At 35.7% G+C, this 17,856-nt stretch overlaps 1 protein-coding gene and 2 long non-coding RNA genes across 3 annotated transcripts; all 3 read right to left on the reverse strand.

Annotated features, from left to right (window-relative positions):
• Positions 1-4,123: 4,123 nt before the first annotated feature.
• Positions 4,124-4,698, reverse strand: LOC133801037 (uncharacterized). The gene is made up of 3 exons (XR_009876712.1): positions 4,640-4,698; positions 4,483-4,560; positions 4,124-4,340 (listed from the first exon to the last, which is right to left on the reverse strand). It is a non-coding gene; the product is annotated as an uncharacterized LOC133801037 (long non-coding RNA).
• Positions 4,699-4,909: 211 nt separating this feature from the next.
• On the reverse strand, positions 4,910-7,018 carry LOC133801038 (uncharacterized). The gene is made up of 4 exons (XR_009876713.1): positions 6,901-7,018; positions 5,539-5,646; positions 5,389-5,471; positions 4,910-4,965 (listed from the first exon to the last, which is right to left on the reverse strand). It is a non-coding gene; the product is annotated as an uncharacterized LOC133801038 (long non-coding RNA).
• Positions 7,019-7,295: 277 nt separating this feature from the next.
• Positions 7,296-7,954, reverse strand: LOC133799927 (large ribosomal subunit protein eL21x/eL21w-like). Its single transcript, XM_062237915.1, has 2 exons — positions 7,880-7,954; positions 7,296-7,670 (listed from the first exon to the last, which is right to left on the reverse strand). Exons 1-2 carry the CDS (start codon positions 7,952-7,954, stop codon positions 7,296-7,298), a joined length of 450 nt encoding a protein of 149 aa, XP_062093899.1.
• Between the last annotated feature and the right edge of the window lie 9,902 nt (positions 7,955-17,856).

The raw sequence follows: 17,856 nt of genomic DNA on the forward strand, positions 1-17,856 counted from the left end.
ACAAAAACACACTAAAACAAAAACTAAAGAGAAAAAACACTTTCCCAAAAAGGAGCAACTCAAACCATATTTTAAACAACTCAAATATTAAGAAACAACATCTGGGAACAAGAAACTAAAACTACTATCCTTGCATCAAAAAGCTATTATACTAATTTAGTCTGTTTCAGTATAACCTCCAACATATGGATAATACTGTATACGCTTTAGTACAATGCACTAGAGACTTGTCCCCAGATGACTATAAGAAATGTCTTGGAAGTGCCACAGAAGAGATTTTGGATGTTTATTATTACTCAATTGAAGTTAGACTTCTTAGTCAAAGCTGCTACTTGAGATATGAGTTGTATGTGTTTTATATGGGTGAATCTGATTCTATGGCTAATAATAAGAATGGAGAAGGTTCTTAATTATTCATCATGACTAGACATTTGAAGTTGAAATTCTTTACATGATACTAAAATAAGTTTTCTCCCATCATTTCAACTAATGAGAAGTAAGTCCAGTGGTCAGGTCCATGGTTAGCTTGTATGAAATTTGTTGAATATGTTACAGTGGCCAACATTGTAGGACTTAGCTAAGGACCCTTAAAGAAGTATAAAACTAATTTTATACTTAGATTAGAGTTAACTCAATAAAACTCTCTGAAGCTTTTATTGGAAAGTGAAATAAAGAAATGTTGTCTTCAATCATTTAGATTGAAAAGTGATTGTATAGAGTAGTGACTCAAATAGCTTCATGTGTGGATTCTTTTTTGTTAATGGAAAAAAGGCATTAAACATTTGATTGACCCATCAGATACACTACGTATCTTGTCTTTTCTCTCGGAGGCAAACTTGATATGGAAAGATAGGATATTGAGAGAACTAGCACTAGCACTATCACTAAACTAATTCATTCACATACATTTTAAATTTTAGATCACTAAACTAATTCATTCAAATACATTTTAAATTTTAGAAATATATTAAGGAGCCCAAATTTTACAAATATGTATAAAATTGAAAGTTAACAGATTAAAAGGAATGATCTAACAGAGTTAGTAAAGCAGAACAATACAATTTTCATTTACCAAACAATGTTTATGAATTTCTCATAATTAACTCTAGAGAAAAAGAAACTACTTAAATTATAAATGACTTGCAAGATGAGATGAGATGAGATGAAAAGAGACATACTAGCTCATGCAGCACATTAGCAGTTTCAGTCCTGGAAGTCCATTCCTCCAAATCAAGCTCTCTAGCTATGCTGCAAGTTATTCAACATATTTTTGTGTGAGGTAGATTCTAACTACTATAAAATGAACCAAAAATATGCTGGCTGAGATCCCTGTGGTCATAAAGGAGCCCATATTGGACTCAAATTGAAGTCTATGGTTTCAAATTTTGCATATTAAAGCTAAAGTACCAAGAGAAAGTGAAGCCCTTTAGTTCAAATTTTGTGTACTCTTTAACTATACAAGAATATTGTAAGCCAATCAAATCTGAAGTGCCAACTAAAATTCCCCAAAATTTCCCATATCAGATTATCAAATCAATTTCAAAAAACAAATCAAAATATATATTCCTAATTAACAAGCAACAAAACCAGAAAAAAAAAGCTTCGAACAACTAAGAAAATCAAGAACACCGGATTTACAAATGAAAGAAAACTTATTGTAAAACTTCTAACTCTGTCTAAATCCAAAACAAACAATCAGAAATACATATAACTTATTTGGCCATTTTATTAAAAAGAAAGAAAAAAATGGGAAAAATACCAACATAGAGAAGGGAAGAGAGAAATACAAAAACAAACAGATATGGAAAAATGGACTTTCAGTCAAATAAATCAAAGATCACTTTAACATACATTTTAAATCATGTTAATGGTACTTTAGAACTTTAGAAAACTCAATCAAAACTATGGTTCTTTTAACTATACTTTAGAAGGAAAACGGTTTAAACAACACTAAATCTGTATGAAAAGAAGAAAGACTTAAAATTTTTATATTACCAAAACAAGCTAAACCAGCAGCAGAGGAAGCTAATCCAGCAGCGGTGGGGAAGTTACTTTGACTTAAATGCCTCTTTATTAGATAGCTCATTCTCAAATGCTCCAAATTTGAATGCATAATAAAACACACATAGCTACAACTTTGAATATCAAACTCAAACCATTTCGAGAGAGATTAACATACATGAAAGTATGAATTGTGTGTATATATATATAAATATAGTATAATGTTTCACTAGAGTTACAGCAACAACAACAAATGATTGTTTCAGCACAAAAATACTTGAAGAAATCTGATTTTTTTATGTTATCCAACATATCACACTTTCAGCAGAAAAATAGAAAAGGAGAAATAGAGAAAAAGGGGAACTTAAAAGTACCATAAAACAATGAGCAATTAGTTTGACTTCAACATTAAATAAGGAGAAAAAGGCTCAAAAATTCCCTGACCACATAATAGAGTTTCTAAACATGTGCAAACAATATCCACTAGGGCAGCGAGGGTGGATGTTTCCATGGCAAGAAATCTTCATGATTTAAGGGCATAGAGAAAAAAGCAAGCATAGGGTAAAAAGAAACAAAGATGTAGATTCAAATTAGTGGTACAGTAAGTTTTCTCTTCTTCTTTTATAATAACACATAAAAACTAAAATGCACTTTAGAACAAATAATAGCAAAATTATAAATAATTAATAAACAAATAAAGAGGGAAAATTACTGAACAACAACACAAGCTTCAAAGAGAAACTAATTATTCTATTAGCACTTGAAATCTTCCCTTCTTTTTCTTTTGATTAAATTTTACTTGCTGCAACAAAATTCCTAAAAAGAAGTCCTTTATATATATAATTTATACAAACCATTATAAAGCTACAGAGACAACAAAATCACTAGGAAAAACTAGAAACTATAGAGACAGAGGGACAACTTCAAGACAAACAAAACCAGGGGAAACATAAAACAAGGAAACATGGTGAAAACTACAAAAAAATGACAAGTAACAGACCATAAACTTCCCATAACAACACCCCTATAAAACATAAGAGAGAATAAAGTTGACAACAAATAGAACAACATCAGAGCAGAAACAGAACTAAGAAAACTTAAGAAAAAATAGGCTCCACAGAGAAGACAGGACAGAAATGGCAAAATAGACCAATGATAGTCACTAAGGAGGGACAAGTCTAAGCAAAGATAGTACTTAATGATTTACAACACATCAGCCATCTCACTCTCTAACTGACTCACAAAGTCTAAGCAACAATTTATTATAGAAAAGAAAAACAAAATTGAAACAATTGAAGCTATGAGTTATTAGTCAATAAGCTCTAGAAACCATCAAAATGAAAAAGCAGAAGTATAGATCAATCAAGTATATATGATACAATATAATCAGAAAAAACAGTAAAGTGAAAATAGAGCATATACAATACAGTAAGAAATTATAGCATAAATATGAGTGTTTTTCCTATCTACTCATTAGACCTATGAAAAACAATATGATAAGCTAAGCTGGAGTTATTCTTCGCTAGCTGCTCCCTATAGACCTTAAACCAATAGACTGTTGTTGCTAGAAACATAGTGAGATCCTAGCATAGGACTTTTAAATTAAGAAATGAACACTGTTCGAGTCTAGACTACTAAAATATTGGTACCTTGAAAACTTATGTGTCATCCACATATGAAATTTTGGTAAGATATTCAACACCCATGAGCAAAGCAGCTATGTTCTCTCCAGGAGTTTCCAGCACACGAATGTGAGACTGGACAAGGATAGAACGATGTAAATGTTGCAATGTATTTAAACAGCAACTTCAAATCTTTGAGATTTGACAAGGAAACAATGTGATTGTATATTATCCTATTAAATCCCTTAAGCAGTGAATGTTGCAATGTATTTAAACAGCAACTTCAAATCTTTGATATTTGACAAGGAAACAATGTGATTCCATATTATCTTATTAAATCCCTTAAGCAGTGCCTTATTGACACATTAAGCCTGTTCTACAACTAAATGAACCATAACTTACAGCCATAAGAGGATGGCCATTGAGATATAAATATAACAAAACGTGGTAAATACTAAGATCGAGAAAGTATAAAGGGAAAAAAGAAAAAAACTTGCCTTATAAAATGAAGTGAAAAACAAAGCCAAATTCTTAATAAAAGCCTGCAGAATAGGTAAGTTAAAAAAAAAAGACATTGCCAGAAATAAACAATTATTGAGCGAACACATAAAAAATGGTCTTCATTAAATTTTGAAGCGCCAAAAACAACTTTACCTACTCTTCACTGGAACCAATTGCATAAGCCTCGGGAATGTTTGTATTAAGAGGAATCATGGTCTGACCAAAAGGAAGAAAAAAAAATATTAATAGCAACACAGGAACAAGACATACAATTAAATAAAAGAAAAAACTGGACAATGATGTGATGAGTAAGCCAACCAAAGATAGTACTACAATAAGCATTTCATTTCGGACCTACCTGCAACAGTTTCATGAATATGGTGTACATCTTAACGTACTGGGCATTGTAGAAATCTCCAAAATTAAGTGCTGCAACCTAAACACCAGTGCAGTGAACTATGAGAACCAGGCACAGTTTTGAAGCAACTCTTAACTAAATCAGCATACAAACACACCTCTGTCAAACACTGAAGAGTGAGATTCCGATACGATGGCATGGGGAAAAAATTCAGCAACGTTTCAAGCTGTTACATAAACAAACACAATCAGAATTTTGCTCAAATGTACTTACTCTTTTAAGGAAGTTATTAAGTATTAAATTCAAAGGCAATACAACAACCATCTATCAAGCAAAGCACATACCAATGGAGACTCCAATATATATCCCAGGGGAATCCATGAGAGAAATGCGTGCAATGTGGAGAGTGTTGCACGTATAAGCTCAGTTCTTTGAGAGGCTGATAGTACATATAAGCATAGCTCATGAATGAGTTGAAATTCACTGCAACAACCAATCACATTATGTGTGAGAGATTGGAAAAATGCATAAATATATCATTACGGTAACATGTGACATGCCAATTAGAAAATAAAAGCCAAATATATGATGACTATGAACTGGCAGTACGTGACTATCAGTAGTCCAAGATAAGTGATCATATCACTTGACTTTGTGGTGGCAGTTCACCCGGAAGACATTGTATCAAAATATGTGTATAATAGTGAATAAAAATAACTTAAAAAGTGCGTAATGACTTCTCATCAAAGGATATCTAAAAGAACTGTCCTTAATATATATATAATTATAAGCAAATGATAAGTCTACAGAAGGAAAAAAGAAAAGAGCACTCATGAAACATTACAATATAAAACATGAAATGCATCCCAAAATGAAATAAAAATAAAAAAAACATAAATTATCTACCTGTTCAATGATTGTTTAAGCTCCTTTATCTTACTTTGAGTCATCTCTCCTCTTGAGAAATCAAACACCCCTTCACTTAGAAGCTGAAGAAAACATATTCAAGTAATTAGTGCCAACTAATTCTCAATAGTTTAAGAGAGAGAGAGAAACCTTCAATATAGCCATGCAATTCTCACAAATTGTTTCACTAGTTTTAGCAGCTGAAACAAGATCAGGAATAAAGCTTTGCCATCTTGCTGGCCAATCATGCTTCAAAATCTGTACATTAAACATAGAGGAAGCAAATTAGGGTTGATTATAGAACTTCAAACAGAGATACAACTCACCAAACAAAGTAGCCCCTCACTTCAAACAGAGATACAACTCACCAAACAAAGTAGATAAAACCAATTTGTCAAAATGAGAAAGTTGCAGGTGGGGAAGGGAACACAAAACTAGAAAGAAATATATTTAATTTTTTGATTTTATAGAACTTCTTGCAATAAAATAATCTCGTGGCCTTGAAATGTATAAAGAAACAGAAAATCAACTAGACCCAAATTTTAATATGTTTTACATGATGTGGGATTTGCTTTTCTATGATGTGACTAGCTAGCAAGAAAAATTATAGTAGCTTACTACTACTACTACTAATTTCAAGTAAATTTAAAAAGTTTGTATTATCACAGAGAAAACTAATCCAAAATACAATTTAGATCCTTTACCAAATAGGTGGTGGATTTCTTGATGGCATCCTAGCTAAAATACCCACCAATCAAGTAATTTAATAAATGGGATTTCTTGATGGCATCCAATCAAACAACCTAATAGCTTTATCAACTTCTCCATATTTAGAAAACCCATAATTATAGAACTCTAAAATATAACATCTAACTTAGAACTTTCATCAAACAGTTTTCTTGCTTCACTCAGAAACACACAAAAACAAAAATCATTAGCACATACTACAAATATGCAATCTGAATTCCAAAGTAAAAATCTTAGTCAAATGAAACTCATAAAATAGTTGGGAAACAGCCAAACTAGTCTTAAAATCAACTACGGTGGCAACAAATCATTCTGATGCTATGCAAAGCCAACATCTTTGAGCTAGATGATAGTTAATAAGTAGAAAATCAATTTTCATCTACTTGACAGTTTCAATCAAATCTCATCAGTCTCTCAGTGTTTTTCTTACACAGAAACTGAGATAAAAATTATCTAGATGTGATTAAAAATAGAAAAGGATTCCTTAAAAAAAAAAAAACTTACCATGCCTTTCATTAAGATCACTAATAGTTGTCCTTTTGTCTAATTCTGATCAAGAGTCCAGTATTACAGTATATCTATAGACAATGAAGCTCGGGGAGGAGGTTTAAGTTCAGTATTACAGTATATCTATATTCGCTCAACTCTATAGACAGATGTAACTCATAAAAGTATATCTCAGAAACAGTATTACATGTATATACCTGAGCGAATATAGAGTTGACTTCAGAAATTTATTCAAAAAAAATCTTAATAAATGAAGACCTGATGCCGTGAGATACTGAGGTGTTGTGCCTACTGCTTGCTGCCATCTGGCTTTTGTGAAGCTTTGAGGTGTCCTTCCGAATTGATGCCATGACTAGTGAGGTGAGCTGCCTTGAAGACTTGGTGTCATGAGAATGCCTCTTGCTTTTTGTCTTTCATAAACCAAAAATCTTGGACTCTTGGAATATTTCTGTACACAACAAAAATAGCACAGAAAATTTTTAAAACAAAATTGTACTTAGAATAGTATTCAAAATATGAAAACTAACAACGGCTTCGAGTACTTGAACTAATTAAGGAAACGTTTCCATTGGTAGTCTTGAAAACAAAATCAAAACCAGACAAGAACAGAACAGAACAGAACATTGAGAAGAAAAAATAATACATAAAAAGATCTAATAACCACCCTTGAGATCGTTGACAACATCATAAGGATCATAAGGAATGGGAGTGACAGTTTCCAACTGAGCTCCTTCGACCATGAAACCTGGCTTGGGACCCTCTGGCTGCCTCTTGGTGCTGATGGCCTCACCCTTCAACTTGGCCTCGGCCTTGAGCTTATCGTTCCTTAACTTTCTGTTTCTGAACTCCTCAGTGCATCTAGAGGGCTGGACATGCTCCACACGAACATGAATCCTCTTCTTAATGATGCGGTTCCCAACCTGCTTGTTAACCTCCACGCCAATAGCGTGCTTGGTGATGTTCCAGACACGCCGAGTTCGGCCATGGTAGAACTTGTGGGGCATACCCTTGTGAATGGCGCCGTTAAACTTTAAAATCCATAAATCAACACCAAAAAAAAAATCAAAATTGACAGGCTCAGTTACCTTAGTTTACATATAAATCATACTTCATATATCATAAATTAAAAAAATGGGTTAAAGTTACCTTACTTCACATAATGGACAGACTCGATTGCCCATCGCCCATGGAGGAAAGGCCTCTGGTTCGCGCTAGGGAGAAGAAAGGGTCAAAGCACTTTGAGGAGCATCTGCTTCGCCCCTTTTTGCGTCTTTTCATCATCGTCCCAAAGCCCTTTCTTGGGACCCTTCATCATTGATCCTTAGCACCCACATCTGAAAGATAATGAGAGAGAGAGGTCGGTGAACGATGGTTCCAAACCAGAGAGAGCGAAAGAAATAGTCACTGTGAGTGGGATGAACGAGAGATTAAGAGAAGGCAAGAGATTGGAGTGTGTGTGGCTATTTTTAGAGGGAGAGAAAAAGAGACAGAGGGGAACACGGTTGGGGTTGATTTGTGAAGAAGAAGATACAAGAGAGAGAGAGAGGGGGAGATGGAAAAGCTAGTGGCGGGCTGTAAAATTTTACTGTACCAAGCGCGCCTGATTTTTTATTTAACCATAGCATTTTTTGAAAATTGTCATTTTTAGGTGTTATATTAGGCTAAAATTCTTGTAGTGTGCTCGGATGTAATTTTCAGTTAAAAGGAAAAAGTTATCCATGCAGCAATAAAAGTATAACTTGTCTTTTCATCACGAACCATAGGTCATGTGTCTCAAAATAAAACTTCAAGAAAAAACATATAAAGTTACGAAGTGGCCGGAGGATCCTGCTGAGGCTCTTCTGGCTGCTGATCGACGGTGACTCCAGCGTCTTCCTGGGCGCCCTCAATGCCTGTTGCTAGAGAGATCCCAGGAGACCCTTGAGCCTTCTCTTCCTCTAAGCGAGTAGCGCACCTCGCCAGCTCAGCCTCCCTTATATGATCTGGTAGATAGGAAAAGTTGGCATTGGGATTGCATTTCCAGAACATATAGAAACATTGAAACGCCGCCCCCTCGTATTTTTCAAGGTTGCAGGCATTCGCCTCCTCCAAATTAGCAGTCTCCTTACGGCTTATCTCTAGCTATGCTTGAAGTTTGTGGGCTTCCCGATAGTTGATAAGCAAGGCCTCTTTATACTGCTACTTGGAAGCAAAGATCTTGGCAATTGATGCTTTCTTCTTCTTCAGCTCCTCTTTGAGGGAGGCGAATTTGGCCTCACCCGTTTGCAACGCCTCGGTATGCTTTGCCTCGACCTCCTTGAGAGCCTCGGTATGCTTCGCTTCAACCTCCTTGATCTGCTCGGCATGCTTAGCTTTGATTGTTTTTAGTTGCTCAACGTGTTGGGCCTCGGCTATGCCAGGATGATCGCTAAGCCTTTTTTCAAACTGAGCAGACAGTATCCTCGAGCTCCACCAGCCAGAACTCATGGTGAGAACACCCTGCGACCAGAAAAAGATAAAGCTATTAGTAGGAATATTACAAGGTAAATTGGTAAAGCATGGTAAGAATGGAAACTTACGCTCAGCACTTCATTCAGTGCACGGTTGAAGACCTGGTCGACCACCATAGAGACAGTCTCATGGATGGCCTCTCAACTGCGACAGTGCTTTGTTATCTTGGCCAGGCTATCTTTGGCTGAGTTAAGAACCACACTCAACAGATCTTCTACCGAAGCTTTTCTGGATGTCTAGAAGGAGTCTGGTCAGTGGAAATTGGAGGAGTGAGGTCAGCAGGAGCTGCAGGAGGAGTTTGTTTGACTAGAGTTGGGGGGTTTTGATTGACGGGAGTTGGCGGAGGAGTTGTCTCTTTGGTAGGAGTTGGCGCAGGAGGGTCCTTCGTTCGAGCCCTCTTTGCAGAGGGGTTACTGCTGCCCTCCCAGGCTGGCGCTTGCTAGATTTTTTCTTGCTCGCCGGATTGGTGTATAGGTCGAAAGCTCTCTCGGCAAGAATAACTGCAAGGAAGAAAACATACAAATAGTCATGCAACATAATACAAGGATCTTTCCAAGTTAAGGAAATAAGAGCAAAGAAATTACAAGTATAATACCCGAGCTACAACTACTAGTTGCTACACTATTTACTGTACTACTGCTACACTCACTCTTTGGCTTGAAGAATTTTGAATTTAAATTAGGCGTGTATGTAAAGTTGCCGTCCCCTTAAAATAAATGAGATGGAATGGACAAACTGTCTAAAAGTGAGAATTCAATAGCGTTCTCGTCTGAAGACTCTAGAATAGGTTCGAGATGCTCAGAACCCTTCTACTTGCCCTTTCCTGCTGGAGCTGTAGCGGCAGCTGCTCGCAGGGTTCTAGAGGGTTCCCTGATGGTCACATCCGTTGCCCTCCTCGTTGGGGGTTGTGACACATCTTGGTGTTGCTCGAGAACTTCCCCACCAGTAGCACTCCCCACCGTTGATTCCCTCACATCCTGGTGAGGTGCTAGAAGATCGACCAACCTTAGGTTGGCCTCTATAACCAGCTCTTTGACGCTTTTTTCTACGTCAGTCCTGCTGGCCAAAGATGTTGCTTGTATCTCCATCTCTGGAGTAGGACCTGGTCGATCCCATGGACTTGAACGGCATAAAAGTTGTAATAAACGCGCGGGAAAGCTAAAGGAATTTAAGCGACCATTGAATAAAAAATTTACCTCCTTTAGTGAAGGCCAAGTTATTGGTGACCAGGTCTGTGTTTAAAAAGTACTCCTGGAAGTACTTTCCTACATTGGACTTGTAGGTGGTCTTACTCAGGATAATGCGAGCAGATTCCTGATGGTAGAACTGAAAAAACCCCGTGTTGTTTTGATTGGGGTTGGACTTGAGATAGAACAGATATTTGATCTCATGTGGCGTGGTAACGGGCTACTTCTTATGGTTATAAAGGATATAGAGAGCAGAAAGCACTCTATACCCATTTGGAGTAATTTGGAACAGGGCGACCTCAAAGTAATTGGCCACTCCCTAGAAAAAAGGATGGAGAGGCAAGATTGCTCCTGCCTCAATGTGGTATCTCAACTAGGCGCTGAAGGCGCCACCAGGCAGGTTTGCCCGCTGGTCGATGGTGGCCTTGATTAGGGTTATCCCAGGAAGTCCATACTTCTTGAGATAATTCCATACCATCGTAACAGTATTGTTGCTAGGAGGTGCAACATACCATTCGACCTCTGGTCAAACGACGTCCTGAGGTCAGGCTTTCATTTGGAGACCTGGCTCAGGGGTGTTTTTGGCTCGTCCGCTGGTCGAAGGAATTTCAACCGGAGGAGCTGGCTGATTTGCAGGAGGGTTGGTTGGTTTCTTTTTCTGGGCGGTGGATTTTACTCGACCCATGTTTGATGGACTAGTTGAAGATCTGTTAGATGGGGTATGGGAAAAATAAATCTCCGGGATAAGTAATGATGGCAGATCCTGATTTTTAAGCAACTGGGCGAGCAAGTCGTCATTGATCGGCCTCTCACCTCGCTACGGATCGTGCATGAAATTTGCGAACAGAGAAGGGGAGATGAGAATCTACGGCCCAAAAAACCAAGAGGTGTAAAGAGTTGGAAAAATGTTGCTTGCGTATAAAAGTTAAGCTTTAATATGACCAACAACATTCTAACAAAAACACTACATTATATGCGAACAGTTTGGAAAATGGATTAAAAAGAAGAAGTGAAAATTTTTACAGGAAAAACTTTTCGACTCTGAAGGGGTGGGAAAAACATTATTTTTTCTGCAAGCTTGAAAATCGGATTTTTAGTTTGATTTTACGCCCTAAATCTATAATCCTGACTACCAAACTGATTCATAACCCCTGCAAAGTATTATTTTCCTACCATATTAAGCTCAGATCTACGTGCCATTTTTACCCCGAAACAACTTTTTCAAGAATAGTCAAAAACATTCAAGAACTCAGAATCTGAAATTGATATAAAATAGATATTGCATGGCGTCTCAACGACTGAAAAGTTTGAGAAACTTACTTGGATAAAAATTGGAGTAAATTTCTGAGGCGCTAAGTCGATTTGGCTGGGCAGGAGCTTCGTGGATCGTCAAGGTTGTCTGGGTTTCAGAGTTTTTACGCCTTGCTCATCGATGTTCTTGAGGATAAAGTGAAACGTAAAAAGTGAAAAATGATTCTGAAGGGTTATTTATATTAATCGAGGAGCAGTTACCAAGGTAATCATAAGGGGTAACTTTCCGAGGCATGGGTAAGTGTAATATCCGTTAGACCACTTTTGGGAAATCGAAAAGACATGATTAGTTGCCTTTTTTGAGAAGGTATGGACGACTCTGACAGATTTGATGAAGCATATGAGAGGATAGTCGTCTAAGTTTACTTTATGCTGGTCGCTGTAAAATAAACTCGGGGGGCAAATGTTTACCCAAAAAATGGCTCTTGATGATGCGGCATGATTGACTTACACGTGGCTAGCACGTGGCGGTTTCAAGTGAACGAATCCTGTCCGACCATCGACCAGAGAGTTATTGATGTATCAAGGCTCATTCTAGGGTGCGACCAGTCTGGTTGCATACTTTCGTTTACTTCCTCTTTAATATGCAATCTCGTAATATTAGCATTTATTGTATTTTCTTTTATTACCTTGATACGCAAATCTTAATTGTAATTAAGGCCCATTGGCCCATGTAACCTTATTGAGCCTATAAATAAGAATCAAAGAGCTCAAGGGAGGGACTTTTGAACTTTTGATCTTTGTATTCAGAGAAAAGAGCACAGTGTGATTATCCACCGAAATTGTAATCCTCTCAAGGCTTGTGAAACTCGTGAACCCTAGTTCATTGATCACAATATTGGGATTCAATATCAATAAGAACACTAAGTGGATGTAGGTCATTACCATCTAGTTGGGGCCGAACCACTATAAATCGTTTGTGTCATTTTATTTCCATTTGATTCTCTTCTTGTTTCCCTTTTTTTCTTTATCATTTATTTGACTCCGGGTCGTTGGCCAAATCGAGGGTCAACATTATGATTTATGATATATAGTTTTAGTAGATTTTCCTTGCTGGGATTAGGCTCATTCCTTTTATTTTAGATGGTGCAGGATAATAAACTTGGAAGGCGGGATGGAATCGTGGCAGCTTGGCATGTGTATTGGGGATGGATTGATTGAATGGACTGCTGGAAGATCGAGGATGAAGTTATTTCAAGTCTTTTAAATTTATGTTCTTATGTATTTCCACACTTATTTTTTAAAACAATTAATTAAAGATTATGTTTATGTTTTTATCTAAATAACAATGGGATCTCATACCATATATTGTATTCCGTACTGTATTTTAGAATTTTAATAAAGTTCTATTATTTTAAGCGTATATGTACTCCAAAATAGAAGATATGTCTTTGAAGTTTTTAATGGTCTGAAGTCTTAGAATTAGTCGAGTCATTACACATTTTCATATAATTTTTTTTTATAGATTTGAAAGTTCCTATCAGGGTAACCAGTTACCCATTCACATTTTCATATTTCTATTGTTTTCTTTCTAAATTTTGATGTTCCTATGAGGGTTACAGTAAAATGAAAATGATTAAAAAATTGATTTGATTTTTTTTTTACATAAAGTGGAAAAAACTATACAGAAAATTACATTAAGAAAAGATAATAAATAATAAAATAGTAACATTATCATGTAATGTTAAAATATATGTGATAAAAAAAGAAAAAAATAGAAATAAAAAAATGAAGGAAAAAGAAGGGGAAAAACAGAAGAAAGTAAACTAAAATAATATGAAAAACAAAACAAAAGAAATGATGAATAAAGAAAAAGAAATAAAAACTAATGAATGAATAAAAATGAAAAGAAGAAGAAGGAAAACAATAGAAAAATTGAAAGAAAAAAAATATGAAGGAAAAAATCGGCAGAAAAAAATGAAAAAAAAAATAGAATGAAAAAAAAAACCGAAAATATATGAACAAAAAAACAAAACAATACAAATAAATTTTAAAAAAATAGATAAAGGAAGAAGAAGAATAATAAAGATAATGGAAAAATGGAAAGAAAAAAATAGTAAAGGAAAAAATTGGGCAGAAAAAAAGAAAAAGGAAAAAATGGAAGAAACAAACTGAAAATATAATAAAAAATAAATAAAATTACCTTCAAAATCAAATAAAACATAAATATGATAAAAAATGTGGCATAATTATATATTTTTCAAATTAATTGGAAAGAAAATCTCATAAATATGAACTTCCAAATAAAAAGTCATAAAAAAGTAGAAAAATTAAATGTTCATAATTTTGAAAAACAAGCTTAAAAAACCAATAAATATGAAGAAAAAAAATCCCTTCTTCCTGGACCACGAACATGACACGTCAGCTCGTGTTTTTAGTTACAACAAATATTTAATACAAAATTAGATATTTAATTATTATATTAAAATAAATTTAAATGTTATAAAAAATTATTATTATAATAATAGTTAATACATAAATTTAATTTTATAAAATTTCGGTTGAAAAATGATTAGTAATTATACTAATATATTATTATCATAATAATATATAAAAAGAAAACATGTTACTTTTTTTATTAATCTAACTTATATACATTTATATTCAATATTATTTAACAACAAACATTATAAATACATTATATAAAAGTGTCATAATTCGTGTGTACAAATAATATGATTGTGTAACTACATAAAAAATTTAGGATAACACATTTAGGTGTGCTTTGAGTAAGATCACAAATGTTTTGTACCTTGAATAGGGTAGTTTGTGATCTAAAAGGGTACCATATTATTTTTTATTTTTAAAAATACCATAGACAATGCTTTTGCTTAATTTTTCTTTTAATATGTTTATGTTATTCTTTTATATATAATATTATCTATTTATTTAAAATTTATATGACAATTATAAAAACATAATAGAAATAATTAATAAATTTTCTAAATAAAAGTAAACAAACGTGGATTATACGAAGCATGCACCTAGTGTATATATATAAATATATACGTGCCCGTGTAATTTTAATTACTATTTTTTTTTATATCGAGACAGGAATGTTGTTTTAATTTTAAATGATAAAAAAAAATTGTTTAACTTACGGACCTAGAGCATTTATTATTAGGAATTAATAACATAATATTAATATTGGAAATTGTGATTCTTTGTAATAAAAATTCTAATTCTAATGATAATTTTTTAGTTTTAATATTGTTGATAAGTTTATAAAAAAAATACTAAGGAATTACTGAAACGTGGATATTGAAATGAAGATTTTTATTCTAATAATAATTAATGTATAGTAATTTTTTAATTTTAATATTTTTTTCTAACTTTTTTTTCTAACAACTAATTAATCTAAAGCTTAATGAAAAGAAGATTGAACATATGATTTCTACGTGGTTCAGGTTGTGTATCAACTCTAGTCAATGAATCACTTGTATAAGGATATTAAGAACTTACAAAGGTGATGTTCTCTTAGAGTTTCAAGCATTGTATATGCTCACTCTGAAACAAGGATTCATATCCCTTTATGAATAACTTGTATAAGGATATTAAGAACTTGTAAAGCTCAAGTTCTCTTAAAGTTTCAAGCACTGTATATGCTCACTCTGAAACAAGGATTCATATCCCTTTACAATGTGTTCCGTAGCCTTATTTATAACTTGTTGGCGCAAATAAGCTCGTTAATAGGGGCCGATTACAATTATTCTCCCTTTATGGGGAATTATTACATGATAAATGAACATTCTTGTAATAACCCAGCTGGTGGGCTCCAGCGTATCTTAGTGGGCCCATTGTGAGGAATGTCATCCTATTATTTTGTTGTAGGAAATGCCTTTGACACTGTCAGAGTGGTATTTGCATGTTTTCCCATGTCATGCGGTGTTGTGGTACAACAATTTTGCTGCTTGTACGAAGGCGACACCATGATCTAGGTGACAGTGGGTGTCAAAAAGTTATCGACGGTCTAGGGCCACTATTTTTGACACCTGTGTACACTTCTCCTGGCCCAGAGGAGGGTCCTCGTAGGCCTGGAGGATGCGGACGAGAAGACGGTCTTGTAGTGAGCATTGGTGGAGGAAATACTCCTTCGATGGTGGTGAATTATGGTTGAAGGATGAGCTTACCTCCCGTGGAGCTCAGAGTGGGCTCTGGGGTGAGGCTAGGGGTATTTTGGGGTGTTAGTGTGTGTTCGGGATTAACTGGGTAGTAGGTAGTTATTTAGCGGTTATTTGGATATGCAAGGATTAATTGGGGATTTATAGGACTACTTGAAGAATTAGCGGGAATGTGGCAAATGATTGGTTTGCCCTTGGAGGAGTTAAAGGGCTAAGAGTTGATTTAGGGGCATTTTGGTTATTTCGGTGCCATGGGATAGACTTGGACTTAGTAACTTAGGAGTCTAGAATCAAACAGAAGGAACTCAGCCTCACTCTCTCTCTCTCTCTCTCTCTCTCTCGGTTTTCTCTACTCTTCTTGGTGCCTTTGGGAGTTTGATTTTTTTGAAGAGGAAGAAGCTTGGGGACTAGGGATTGAAGCTGGGATTAAGTGGAGCAACTCAGTGGGGATCAAAATTCTCAGTTAAGGTAAGCCTTTCTCTATTTCTTGGTGAATTTCAACCGAGGTTTGAGGTTTAGCTATGTTCTAGACTTAGGTTGGATTTTGACTTGAATTAGGGATTTGGTAAATTTTCTGAGGTGTTTGTTCTACTCTAAGTGTACTGAAGATGTTTTGGGACTTAATTCTGGCCTAAGAGTATGTTTGGAACGATTTTTGGGGAGTTTAGAAATCTGAAAATGATGGGAAAAACTAGATTCGTGGGGTCGCGTTGTAGCGTTGTTCTTGAGCTCCGCGACCCACAATAACAAAGAAGGCCTAAGGGGGTTTCCTTAATCGCCTAGGTACCGCGGCGCAGATGGGGCGTGTCGCAGCCCATGTCCCTAGGTGAGAACCTTGAGCTCTCTGACTTGTAGAGGCAGCGACGCCTCTGAGGAGTGTCGCGACTCAGGAAATGTTGGCCAATTAGGGTTTTGGGCTCGGGAACTCAAACTTAGGGGCACGGGGAGGATCCTACCACCCGGTTTAGTAGAATTCAAGGTCTCGGAGGCTAGTATATTATTCCGAAAGCATTTAATCAGTTTAGATTGTGATGTTTATTTATTATTACATTGTGAATACGTTTTACCGCTAAGGCTCGGGATTAGGGATAGTGCTCGGGATCGCCTTATACTGTTAGCTCGGGACTTTGGTAAGAAAATTCTTTGTGCTCGTAAAGCAGGGCATGGCCCGATTATCTGTGTTTAGTATTATGTATGAATGTCTCTAATTGCTATGTCATGTACACGTGTTTGTGAATGATCGGTGAAGGCTGGGATCGGCAAGGGCCTAAAACAACAATAAGCATGCAGAATACAGGCCGCCATGGCATGGCCATCTAGGGTGTTGTATTCATCCGCTTGGTTAGGACTGTGAACCTTGTTCCTGGTAACGCACCTTGATCGGCTTAGGCCGCTGTTGTGTTTGTTTAGTTATGTATTCACTGAAATGAATTGTCATATGTTATGTTTGTGGAGTTTTCTTGCTGGGTCTTGGCTTACGGGTGCTCTATGCTGCAGATAAGGCAAGGGAAAGGTTGACCAAGCATGAGTTGGAGGGCATGGAGCGGTGCGTATATGTTTGACCTACCTGGCCGCCACGGCTGGGGTAGATTTAAGGAACATTGTGCAAGTGATCGATTTTGTCGCCTTGGTTGACTGTATAATAACTTTTGAGCTGTACTTATGTTTTAAACAATGTCTTGGGATCCCAATGTAACACTTTTATATTCTCAATGAATATCCAAACCTTTTATGTTAAAGTTTCATTTAATGAGTCTTCACCTTAATTTAATAACATTTTTTGGTCTAAAACCATGATTAGCGAGTTAATGGCACATTTTAAAATCACATGGTAACGATTCTGGGGTAGTAGGGTGCTACACGCTTGACAACTGCTTGACCACCACGGCCGGGGTTGGAGAGCTTTGGTTGCGACGTGTGCATATGCAACTGCTTGACCACCACGGCCAGGGTGTCTCAGAGGAACTAGGGTCAAACCTTATTTTGTCGCTTAGGTCGGTTGATTGTAACTTTTTAACTGTAATTAGCCTTTTAAACGTTATTTTGGGATCCCATGTATGAACGTAAACAATTTAATTAAATGGTTATTTCTTTTGACAAAAATT

Source organism: Humulus lupulus, chromosome 9, assembly GCF_963169125.1.
Source record: "Humulus lupulus chromosome 9, drHumLupu1.1, whole genome shotgun sequence".
NCBI lineage: Eukaryota > Viridiplantae > Streptophyta > Magnoliopsida > Rosales > Cannabaceae > Humulus > Humulus lupulus.

Coding starts and splice junctions, on each gene's coding strand:
- LOC133799927 (XM_062237915.1), bottom strand. CDS start 7,954: ATGAAGGGTCCCAAGAAAGGGCTTTGGGACGATGATGAAAAGACGCAA. Junction 7,671..7,879: donor CGAAGCAGATGCTCCTCAAA/GTGCTTTGACCC, acceptor TGGATTTTAAAG/TTTAACGGCGCCATTCACAA.